At 36.0% G+C, this 13,256-nt stretch overlaps 1 protein-coding gene across 2 annotated transcripts in view; it reads left to right on the forward strand.

The window, feature by feature from the left end:
• Window positions 1-13,256, forward strand: part of LOC121419507 (sushi, von Willebrand factor type A, EGF and pentraxin domain-containing protein 1-like) — a 45,657-nt gene that overhangs the window by 4,089 nt on the left and 28,312 nt on the right. For both annotated transcript variants that reach the window (XM_041613960.1, XM_041613961.1), the window contains exons 2-4: window positions 4,057-4,161; window positions 5,497-5,706; window positions 7,146-7,334. In XM_041613960.1, coding sequence (XP_041469894.1) covers window positions 4,107-4,161; window positions 5,497-5,706; window positions 7,146-7,334 — 454 coding nt within the window. In that variant the 5' untranslated portion in view covers window positions 4,057-4,106. The remainder of the gene's footprint in view (window positions 1-4,056; window positions 4,162-5,496; window positions 5,707-7,145; window positions 7,335-13,256) is intronic.

Here is a 13,256-nt window from a genome sequence, read left to right on the forward strand (position 1 = left end):
CTTTTTGTACACAATACTAAAAGCTTCAAGAAAAGTAAATAATTCATATATAAGCTGGCAGTTTCTTCAAGGAGATCATCACATCAGATTAGAACTCAGAGTTTCACACCATACTTTGTGTCAGAGCAAACATGTAGTTTATTTCCGACTAGGATACAACATTTATATTCTGTGGAATTACATTATGTGCATGCCATTAATGAAGCAGTTACTTTGAGAGGGGAATTCTCAGTTCTCATCGAAATCATCAACCTGTTTTAATGAACGTTTTTCAATCCAAAGAATGCTGAAATTGACCGTAATCATTATAAACATCATCTTCACGGACATGTCAAACTGTTACAGTGACTAATGTTATTTATCGTGTTTCAACATCTGTTTCATCATCGCCATCATTGTGAACTTTCAGTTAAGGCATCTTCGCCAACCGACATAGATTTTATTGGATTTATATCATAATCTTTGAGTATACATCTGATACTTTAAGAGATAAATGCAATATCAATGTTTGGTTTCTTTTGTTTAAGTACGTGATCTATTTCCTGTAATCATGGTAATGAAAAAAGGGAAATCAAATCTAAAACAAAATTTCATTGTTATTTGTTGCAGTATCGTAACAACGCCACTATGGCAATATTTGCTGAGTGTATAAATACGTGAAAAACATAACACAAGTTACAACTTGTCTAACTTTGATAAAATATTGGGTACATGCACTGATTGATTTATATCTTATCTGTTCCTATTATTAAAATGTTTTATATATATGTGTGTAAATTTCTAAATAACACACGATCTATAACAAAATTTAAACTTTTTGTCCAAAACACAAGGAAACGGAATACGATTTAATCCCCCCCCAAAAAAAAAAAAATTAGTTGCCTCTGTATTATGCAAAATAGAAAGTTAAAAACTAATTTCCACATGAATTAGGACACTATATGCATATGTGTATGTATGTACATTAACGCATACGTATATGTATATACACACACACACACACACACATATATATATATATATATATATATATATATACATATATATATATATGTGTGTGTGTGAGGGTGTGTGTGTGTGTATATATATATACTTATATATACATGTACATGTTTATATAAGTACGTTCAGACTTCAGAGTCATTCCTGGCCTTTTGAATATCAATTCTACTTTTAATAGCTCATTGTTGATATGTAGTCTGTTCATTATACTTTAAATGCCATCCTTATAGTCCTTATTAAAGCATGTATCTGGTTATTGAGTATTAAGTCTGATCTTTTATACATGCTGTAGTGTGCAGAGTGTAACATCGACGATCCTTCATACGACCGATTTGATTTGCTGTATAGCTAAGATAATTTATGTATATAAACCCTGGCTTAAAAAGTTTACATAGGTACTGCTAAAAACAGATTTGTTGTAATCCTATTTTCTGCCCCCCCCCCCCCCGTTTGTTCTTACCTTTTACCTTGGAAATGTGGTTTGAATAACTGAATAACTATGAATATTGTAATTTGATCTGATTCTTTATAAAAACATAAATAAAACAGATGCACATACATATATTATTTTAAGGAATTTTAATTATCATAGTCGATGTTTTAGACTGATGGTTTTCTTCGATCGTTTCACGACTTGTATTAAACTTATTGTTTAACTTTGTAAGCAGTCGATTTAAAAAAAAAATTCAAACAAAGATGAAACATGTGTTCAAGTGCATGTATTAGAACTAATAAAACCTGAAAACATCCATAATTGAGAATGAAAAGCTAAAACTACAAGGCTAACCCCGATTTTGGAAATAGGCATCTTATAGACGCCGAAATAGTACACATAAGTGTATGGGGTAGAATTAAGATGGTGTTTCCGGTCACTTTATGTTTCAATGTTTGAAGCACTAAATGATTATTTTCGAACGCGTTCTTTTTTTCTGGGCTTCATTTTTCTAACATATCACAGACACAGGTGACAAGTGTGACCTTCTAGCTCAGATTTGTTAAAAGTCAAACCAAAGTTAACCAATCACTTAAACACATATTGTGTGCGTTCTGTTTAAAGTTGTTAGATAGACCTGATTATGCAAACAACGATTGTTAAAACAGTTATAGAAATAGCAAGGACAAGATCATAACATTTGATGTTTGCTTGTTGTGATGGCTTGCTTAAACTGTGAACGAACATTTGCGTTAGTTTTTTTTTCTAAGTTTATGTAATCTTTGAACGATATAATAAAAAAGACTACGTATTTATTGTACTAGTCCATCGGCCATGTGTATGTCAGGATAAATCGAATTCAACAAATAATTAGATATGCCTGTTTCCTTGTGTCAAAATAGAATTTTATTGTACACAACAAACAAATCCGCCTATCTTCGCTCGCACATAAAAAGCTGCGCAAACATTGTATAAAGTTTTAATTTATTCAAAGTTAGTACTTGTAAAGCAAGTTCAGGGTGATTAACCATTGGACCAGTGAATTATTCATCTTTTATTTCGTGTTTACAAATTCCTCGACCTATTTTAAATGAGTAAATTGGTAAATATAGAGCATCTGATCTTTTTTTCTTCCTCTCTTCAGGGGCGGCGAAGCGACGTTCAAAGTGGAAGGGGGCAGATAAAAAAACATATCTTCTTTCGAAACAGGAACTATTTCATAACAAAGAAAGAATAACTTTTCTACAGATGTGTAATGAGCCCCCCCCCCCTAAGGTGGCTCGATATGTCGTATCACGTAAAATCTATAAGAAGCTGCGAGCGAGGAAAACTGTTGACACTTTTATAACGAAATTCAATTTTTTGTGATAGATTTTGATACAATTTTTAGAAAAAAATTACATAATTCAACCTTCTCTTCTTTTGTGGTTGTGATTTTATTATTTGTTTTAAGTACGCAACTTTTTATCTACCCCACTCACATGTTTCATAAAACTGAAGGCCCATAGGATCATTCTACCCCCGTCACACTTATTCGGAATCAGCAGGAATCAAGCAGAACCAGCCGGAATGAAAATTTTTCAAAATTCGAGCCATTCGGGAGGGAATTTCGAATTGATCTAAATTTCTAAAAATGTCGTTCGATGAATTCAATGCTCCTCAGTGCTGACTGACGTTGCAGCAACAGCTAGCCGTGCTTTTATGCGATTCGATTCTCTCATGAATGCGATCGGAATGCCTCGAATGCTCTTAGAATGTCGTAAAAATATTTAGGAATGCAATTAGAATGCACTAAGAATGTCGTTTGATATTTCTCCATGTCGAATGCACTTCGAAAGTTTTGAACATGAGAAAAACATTCGGGCCGGTCATAAGAATGGACCCAAATGTCTGGAATGCACTCAGAATGCAGTCAAAATTTTTAGAATGCGCTTCGAATATCCAGGAATGTACCAAGAATTTTCATTCCGACGGCATTCCGGATCATTCCTCCTCTAGTGTGACGGGGGTTACATTTTCCCACTTCAAAAGAATAGTAACAAAAATGGGAATACTGTTGTCTTGTTTCAAAGGGGCACTCGTCAACGCATAAAACGGGTCCTTCTCAGGTTGAAGGGGTACCGAACATATCGGTCAGGGGCATTTTACTTTAGTAAAAAAGGGCACTGATACGAGAAAGGGCACTAACGAGAAGGCATGGGGTCATTTGCTTGCACACACAACGGGTCATTTTCAGGTGTAAGGGGCACAGTACAGGTTAGTGGGGGACAGTTTTATTGCATAAAATGGACACTTTTTCAGTGCTTCAAAAAGTCGGGGCACGGTGCTTCCTGGCACCCCAGGTTCGCTGCCCCTGCTTTTCTCTCTCCCTTTCTCTCCCCCCTCTCTCTCTATATATATACACACAAACACACATTCTTTTCTATTTATCTCTCTCCCTCTTCCTCTTTGGTCATGTATTAAGACGATGATCGAGACCAGAAGATTGCGTGGTACTGATGTTTTGAAAAGGTTGCGCGAAGAGCAAAGTCCTTTAGTATTTAATAATTTGTAAGTGTATGATGCTATTAATACTTTTTATGAGACTAATAACAGATCCAGTTTTTTTCCTTGATGACCAGCTCATATATTGGATAATGCCAGCTCCCAAGGTCATTAGTAGGACGGAAATATGGATAGAGGCATGGAACTCCTCCTTGTGATTGTTGCCGGCGCACTTACCTTCGGTAGGTATAAAATTCTAATTTTTATCACTGTAATTGAATAGACATAATCTTTAAAAATCCATGACAGAATTGATACTGATATTGAATAAATAATAATAATAATAATACAGATATCAATTATAATATCAACTAAACAAATGTTAATGTTAATGATAATAGTATTAATGATAATTATCTTAATATTTTTTTATAACGATGATAATAATTAATACTATTGTTTTCATCTTAAACGATAATATCGATAATACATCAATACATCCGGGGTGCCGTGGCCGAGTGGTCTAAGGCGCCTGGCTATACATGGAAAGTCCGGGGTTCGATCCCCGGCTACGACACCTGTGCTCTTTTATCCTGCATTCAAATAAATGGAAATGCTTCACGCATTATTTGTAACTAGGTGTGTACTTGTTTTTTAAAAAAAATTATAATATCAACTAAACAAATGTTAATGTTAATGATAATAGTATGAATATAATAATCTTGATACTTTTTTTATAACGATGATAATAATTAATACAATTGTTTTCATCTTAAACGATAATATCGATAATACATCAATACATCCGGGGTGCCGTGGCCGAGTGGTCTAAGGCGCCTGGCTATACATGGAAAGTCCGGGGTTCGATCCCCGGCTACGACACCTGTGCTCTTTTATCCTGCATTCAAATAAATGGAAATGCTTCACGCATTATTTGTAACTAGGTGTGTACTTGTTTAAAAAAAAAAAAAAAAAAAAAAAAAAATGAAGGTGCCGTGGCCGACTGTTCTACGGTGTCTGGCTATACGTAGAAAGTCTGGGGTTCGATCTCCGGCCGCGGCACCTATGCCCGTAAGCAAGGAATTTAATCGACAATGCTATATTATCCTACATTCAAATAAAACGTGTAAATGGAAATGCTATACGCACTTTTGGCAACTAGGTGTGCACTTGTTTAAATAAAAAAAGTGATGATAATGAAAAATATAATAATAACGATGATTAAAAAGAAGAATAGTAATATTTTACAAAACCTGTAATAAACATCAATAATAATTAGTGTTGCGTCAAAAAAGAGCAATTAAACTATTAGTTTTTAAATCTAACTTTATTATTATATTAAGTACTAACTTTAATGTGTTTAACCTTTTTCGCTATTGATATATTTTTTTATCGTTTTATGTTCACAATAATCAACATGGCAATGTCTATAATTTATATTTTTAGAACTACATGCATATTTGGTAATAACTCATGGTAGTGATGAATAGTTTTTGCTAACTCAAGTCTTACTTGGAAACGTTTTTTTGTTTTCAATTATAACCATGCTTACATCCTTACTTAATGTTTCATCGTAGCTGGTGTAAATTCAGAATGCCTTTCGCCAAACGCTACCTGTACCAACTGTACCTCAAGCCCCGACCTAACCGGTGGAGACTCATTCCCAGTAAATTCTTACATAACATGGACGTGCAATGATGGATTTACATTGGATGGTGATGCTGATGCAATTGTTTGGGTTTGCACAGAAGATGGGGAATGGCTGGGTGACGAACCTAATTGCACAGGTAACAATTTTCATTTCATATTCTGAAGAAGGCAAGGCTATTGGGCTCTCTCGGCCCACTAGGTCCATAGTCCTGACTAATGGTCTTTGTATTACATTAGAACAGCGTGAGAAACCTGCTCTATTTGAAAGTACATTACATGGAAGGGTACTTTTATCCTCCACTTCGATCCATATACTCTTACCTTTACGAATAAGTGTATGAGATGTCATCATTAAGATATGCTCCTATAAGAGCGAATAAATAATATGAATACGGCTACATTATAAACTACCCTATTTTACTAACATTTTCCGTTCCAAGGCAACTCGGATTTTACTCTAAATATGAATATTTAGTATGTTTTTTCTATGTTGCCATGTTTAATTTCTTTGCAAGCCACTACTTTTTAATGCCTGATAAAATATTAATGATAATGAAAAATGCGGGGTTGAAAGTAAATATATTTATTTCTTCGCGCATGTTCACAAATAAATCGCTGCTAGAACATTAACGTCCGCACATAAACAAAACACTCAAACGAGTGTTTTCGAAAATAAAAATCATGAAAATTTAAAAGAAATTAATGGGCAATGATGTTCAATAAAAAAATTGTATTATTTGTTTCCACCAAAATGGTTTTCTTCTTTGACAGTTTGTGACTTTTAGGGGGTATTCAGGGCTTCATAAAGATCAATAATTATTGGATGCAGACAGTGATTATAGATTTTTGACGAGTTTTTTTATTTTTTCATTGGCACAAACGGTATCTTTAAGTGTGCCACTGTGAAAACTGATCAAGTTACTAGCTCACCATTTTATTGGTATTTCATGAAGTTTTACATTTTCTAGTATTGATTTATTTGACTAAATCATAATACAACCAGATATGACATTTTATTCCTCTTTGAACATGTAGCATTTTCATTTTTGTAACTGTGTACAATTCAAACTTTTTAATATTTATTTTTTTTAATATTGCTGGGGAATTAAATATCGAAAATAGGAGTTTTGATTGAGGTAAACTTATGTAGCCTTATGTTAATTTGTCTGCTTGTTCTGTGTTGGGCTTTTGTGGACTTTGCATTTCTTTCCGTGTGTTTTACTTTGTTTTTCATAGTGCAGTTACTTGCAAGTAGCTGTACTATGAATATTATTATAATTATGATCAAGGGTGGTGATCTAGACAATTTCATTTGGTGCATTTTATGACCACCCTTTATTGATGCATTCTCTTTTTAAATTTTATAGTGTATATTACATTCTAATTTCTTCGCTCGATTACTTATTCAATCAATTGTGTATTTAATGTATGATTTATTATGATTATATTACGATTGAGTTGAATGTTCCGGGACTATACTGTTGAGAAGATATTGCCTTATGGAAAGTATTTTTTTTGTTAATGGTTTTGATGTATTTAGGTATAACGTATCTTATTTCCCATGTGTCAATTGTAGCTATCATGTGCCCAAGTCCTCAAATTCCGGCAAATGGGCTGATTGAACAAGGGACTCAGAAACAATTCTACTCACCGGGCGATATAATCCAATATGCCTGCAATGCAAACTACTACTCGAATGACACAGACCTAACCAGCACCTGCCTTTTAAATAGTTCTTGGTCCAATGTGGAACCATATTGTTCAAGTAAGCGATTATGACTTGATGATTATAATTATAGAAATAAAAATCAATGATAATATTCATTATAACGCGCTAAACTACGTAAGCGAAACATAATGACTTGTAATTTGTTTAACAAATTTTCGGCATTACTCCTATTTGTTTAAGATCAGTATGCTCGATCTGTAATGAAAATCAGAAGATTCTAAGTCAGAAAAAATGGAACCAGTGGGATTCGAACCTGCCATCTACTGGTTTCCGGGCAGCGACTCATCCACCAGGCTATTCTGGTTCACGGCTAAGCCACGATGAACTGGAATTCAAATATCCTCGATCCTCTTCTTTCTGACTCATTAATATTCAAATGCCGTCCGCCGTGGACAATAGATTGAGAGGCTTTTTAGAGGAGGAAATTATAATTTGTTTAACAAATTTTCGGCATTACTCTTATTTGTTTAAGATCAGTATGCTCGATCTGTAATGAAAATCATAAGATCATAAGATCAGTATGCTCGAGCATACTGATCTTATGATTTTCATTACAGATCATCTTTATCATGAAGATCTCAGCAATGGGTTCATGGGAGTCGGGAAAATAGGGGTGAGATATGACTTAAGTGGGAGAAGTAGGTTGATGGAATAAGGGTAAACAGAACATTCAGCCCTCGCCCCCTCCCTCTGTTCCGTCCTCACCTATTGTTGAGAGACTGAGGGCTATTGTCACGTTCGCGTGAAGTCCAGAGCAGAACTAGAACTGCAATCGTTTCAGAACGATGTGCATGCATTGACGCCTCTGACTTAATACAGGGCAAGAAACAGGAGGAGATCAAGAGAAAACTCTGGATGATATACATTCTCAAAATATTAGAGGGCGCTTTTTCTTAAAGGAATGATCACTGATGCGTAAAACACAGTTTGAGTATGTGAAATGATACAATTGGCAAACCCTGAAAACATGAGACCAAAAAAATTCAAACAAGGAAGTTATGGCAATTTAACTATTTCAAGACTTTTCAATAGAAGGCGCTATTTCTAAAGGTTATGGTCCCGAATTATGGACAGTATGTCTACCAAATCAGAATGAATTTGGATGAGAAACGGAGGCAGGAGAGGACTAACAAAAATTACATGTTAATCAAATTGGATTTTTGCAGATTACATTCTTGAGTCAAACAAATTTGGTCCATTTTTAGACCAAGTGGCCGCTGAAGAACGAGAGAGAGAGAAAGACGCAGAGAGAGTAATAGAAATAAGCATACAAATTCGCTGACAATTCATCAACGTAACCCAGTGTTAAGTACATATCAGAACGATGTGCATGCATAAACTGAGTTTATCGCCTTATTGGACAAATGGCGTGCCATAGTACGTTCAGTTCGTTTTTGCGCGAAACCGATGCAATAGACACTGTGTACAATTCTGTTGTTGATAATGTGTACATAGTGAGCAGTATACCATGTGTTCAGATTGACTTATCTTGAAATTTTCTGTTGTAACCTATGTCGTATTTGGTATCACTGGAAAGAGTATTCCAATGCGGTGACATTGATACCACTTTTATTTGTGCGCAGGCAATAGACCGGAAGTAAATGCCATATAAAGAAAGACATTAAAAATGAAGGTTTTGCACAATAATTTGAAGCTGACGTCAGCAATTTCTTAGTTTCTGTTACAAAACATTAACGAACTGTTGAAGTATATGTCAATACTCAGATCTGCCAAGTTAGAAAGAATAAGCTTCAATAATAAGGAAATAAGAGCAAGTTGAAGTTGTGCTGGCATTAAAGTGCCTTTTGGGGTATTTTGCTGATTTTCGGGAGCATTTTTGAGATATTTCGTCAGTTGTAAGGTATATATTTTTTAAATGGCATGAAAGGGCATATCTTGAAGACCCTAAATCCAAGAAAGGGTACGGGTTTGGCCATGCATGACGCAATGAGGAGCATTCAAAGGTAAGTGTTTTTGAAACTTTAGAGGGCGCTATTTCAATGACGAAAAATCAGTGATGCGTGAAAACTGAGTAGTATGTATGATACGGTACTGTAATCAACTCCTGAATATATGAGCTCGAAACGAATAAAAACAAGAAAATTATGGCCATTTTACGATTTTTTGACTTTACATTTTAATAAATATGAAGTTTTTGAAGGAAGGCTATTTCGGATTTGAATTTAAGGCATGAAGATGGCATTTTGAAGGTCAAGTTATACGTCGCAGATGACGGAGCAACTCTTGGAATATCTATAGCAATTTGTTAGAAGTCTTTAGCATGCAGGATAACCGAGATATGAAAGAATGAAGAATGGTATGCAAATGGACTTGAAATTGACAAAATGGCGCCTGGATGGTCATGCATGAGTGATTTTGGAAAATGGAAGACGAGAGGCACAACTAGGGATGCTGGGCAACACGTCTACCAAATTTGGTTGAATTTGGATGAAGGACGGAGCCAGAGTAGAGCTAACAAAACCATGTGTTAAACAAATGGGATTTTGGTGGAAGAAGAAGAAGAAGAAGAAGAAGAAGATTACGGAATAGGAATATGGAACAAGAACAATGCATTGTCGCCGTTGGGCGTCAATGCAATAATGTTCTTAATGTTCTGTTGACCCTGATCCCATTGACGTACTTCACCCACTTCAGTTCTATCTTACCCCTCTTCTCCTGATTGTTCATGAACACATTGTTGAGATCCACATTATAAGGACAAAATGATGCACTAAAAATTGCAATTGATGATCCCTCATGCATTAGATTTCAATGTAATAACGCATTAAATTTTCACAAACAATAAACTGATCACAGCTAATCTTTAAGGCGGCTTGTCAAAGGTGTGTGTGCGTTTTTACCTTTATATTCTGCGGCGAACCCGCTCAACGTTCCATTGTCCATTTTTCTATCCTACGGGTCAGTGCTCTTGCCATTCAAGACGGCATCGTGCCCTTTTGCAGCGAAAACGGAAGCGTGCACTTTTATCTTTTCTTTTGACACTCACGGTTGCACCCGGTTGGCTTTCCGATAAGATGTTTCTGCATGAGCGCCCTCTATGTCCACGATATCGGAGTTTTATGCAAACTATTAAAAGCCCGATCTCTAGTCACTGATCCGAATATCGTTGTGTCTTTGTATCGGTGTGCGTAGTCCAGTGGGACACAATTTTTTTTTTATAATTTTTCGTTTCGGGTTTCAGTATATGACAAAGTTCAATTAGATATAGATTTCATTTCTTTAATAGAACATTTAAGATTTAGCCCTTTAGCACGAGCATGTTGTTTTATTTTGAAGAACATGCCGTTAAGATATTGAATTTCTGAAAGTAAGTGTTCAGGCGCCGGTAAGATTCTTTTTTTTTTCATCACACTGAGCCCGCACAGTCAGCATTGTCGGGTGAAAAGGAAAAATATGGAATTGTCCTTAACATCTTTGTAAACGAATGCAATAACCCTCGCAAAACATGCAATATAAATCATACCTGGGTCCAAAAATGATGGCATTTAAATCAATACATTGAAACGCTACTGAGACAAACAAAATAATAATAATACATAAAATGCAAACGTTTTTTGTGGAAAAAAGGCTGAAAACTAAGGACATCGTTGAAATCCAGATTTGAGCTTAACATAGGCCTATGTTTAATTTAGCCAAAGTGCACATCAATTTTTCTCTTACTATACGTATGTTCACTAGCGTACCTACGGGGGGGCAGACTACCCCCCCCCCCCGGCGAGAAATTGAAGACCCCTTTTCTTTTTACTTGTCAATTTGTTTTTGCTGTGAAATGTCCTTTATATCCTGTTGAGGTCTTTTTTGGCGATTTTGCCCCCCCCCCCCTGTGGAAAATCCTAGGTACGCCACAGCATTTGTTTAAACATTTAAATTCTAGAAACTTATATATTCACACATAATACGGATGCCGTGCAAGACAAATAAATGAAATATCATTAATATGACTCCGACATGATATTGGACAGGAAAATCTATACTATCTTTTTACATGGGATCAGTCTTTATTCTCTTATATAAATTTCCCCTGTGATCTAGAGTGTTCTGTGACCTAGTGTTCTTGATTACCATCCAGGAGCCACAGAACCAAAGGGGTCTGGGGCCGAGGCCTCCACAAGTACCATGATTTTATGCATGGTGATCCCCCTTCAAGCCAGTCCGCTGGGGGGGGCTTAATTATTTCTTTCAATTTTCCTGTTCTACTTACAATATTCAATTTTGTCAACTTAATTCTGATGGTTCCTTTTTTTTCATCCAACTTCATTTCTTCCTGTGAATTTTCCTAAATTTTTTCTTCACCTATTTTTTTTTTAACCTTCACGTTTGACTTGTACAATACGTGTATATTGCCATTGATTTATTCTTCCTATCAAATATCGGAATTAATCTGCAATGTGAGTGCGTCAAATATTGCAAATTAGATTCCCAGTGTCTAAGGCAGCCATTCTCAATTACTTTTTTTGAAGCGCCACATTTCTTGTTGAGAATCTGTAGTGCTCCACTATCAATTACGCAGACCAGCAGTGTATCAGCGAAGGGGGGGTCCAGAGGCCCCTGGTGGGGGTCGAGGGGGCAAAGCCCCCAGAAGTTTTGGAATATGAGGCCTTTTAAATTGCCCAGAAGGTCTATAATCATTTTTTAATATCAACAGAAGAAATACAAATGCCAACAAATAACACAATATTAATATTAAAAGAAAAATGACCAGTGACTTTTTCACAACATAGCAATGATACCACTAGATCAGATTGTTCTGCACCAGATCTACTGGCTGAAGCAAGTGGCATAATGAGTAAAATAAAAAAAAGAGGGGGCTTGGTATGGCAGCTGAAGCAAAAAAAAAAAAATACAGTGTTCCACACTTTCCCTTTCCTTTTCTCCTTTTTTTTTCTTGGTCGTGAAACACTTGTGGGCCCCAATCCCCACCCCATCTGTAGGCCAGTGGCTGAAGTTACGTTCCCCGATTTTGCAAGGGCTGAAAATTAGGCGTTGCACTGCACTATAACGCCCCAAACTGCCCCTCTCTCTACAACTCACGTGCGGTATCATTCATTCAGTTCGTGTTAAACCCCCATTCCACAGAGAACAAGACCGCTGAAAGAACTTTGAAAGACCACAAATTCTGGTTGATCTTTCAGAGGTCTCTCAATGAACCTACAATGGTCTTTGAGGTCTTACACAAGTCCTGACCAATCTATCAGTGATCTTCGTGGTCTTGATGTGCTCCAAAAACTTTTGAAACGGTTCAAATCAGTCTTATAACGGTCTTACAGGAAAATGGTCTTTCAGCGGTCTTTCAGCGGTCGTTCAATGAACTCTCAAAGGTCTTCATAGTCTTTCAATAATCTTTCGACAGTATCTCAAGATTTTTGCGGCGATCACTGTACGACTCATGAGAGATCATTGAAAGATCATTGAAAGACCGAAGGACCAGGCAAAGTCCATGGAAAGAATTCTGAAAGATCACTTGTTGTATAAAAGATCTCTGAAAGACCATTGAAAGATCTCTATAGGACTAGTCTATACGACCAGTAAGACAAGAAATATCCATCAGTCTTTCAGAGTTCTTTGAGAGGACTTTCTGAGCCATTCCACAGAGATGACAAATTTCAGAAATTCTGAACACGCTGTAAGACCTCACCAATTTTAAGTCTTTCAGTGGTCGGCTATCAATGGTCTCCGTTGAGTGCATGCATGCAATCACGGCAGGCAATAAATCTGAGCATACATGTATTTTACTTTTACAATTTCGGATTTTAATCGGCTCCGGAAAAAAAGTTTCTGCTTGTTATGTCCCAAATTCATAATATTTTATGATCAGGATGTTCTTTGAATATCATATTATTTGATGTTTAACTCTTAACCAAAACGTACACTCTGGAAATGCAAAATGTCTCGCCGTTGAAATAGAAATCCTACAAAAGGGGGTTTCAAATCACTTGT

Source organism: Lytechinus variegatus, chromosome 8 (genome assembly GCF_018143015.1).
Source record: "Lytechinus variegatus isolate NC3 chromosome 8, Lvar_3.0, whole genome shotgun sequence".
NCBI classification, from domain to species: domain Eukaryota; kingdom Metazoa; phylum Echinodermata; class Echinoidea; order Temnopleuroida; family Toxopneustidae; genus Lytechinus; species Lytechinus variegatus.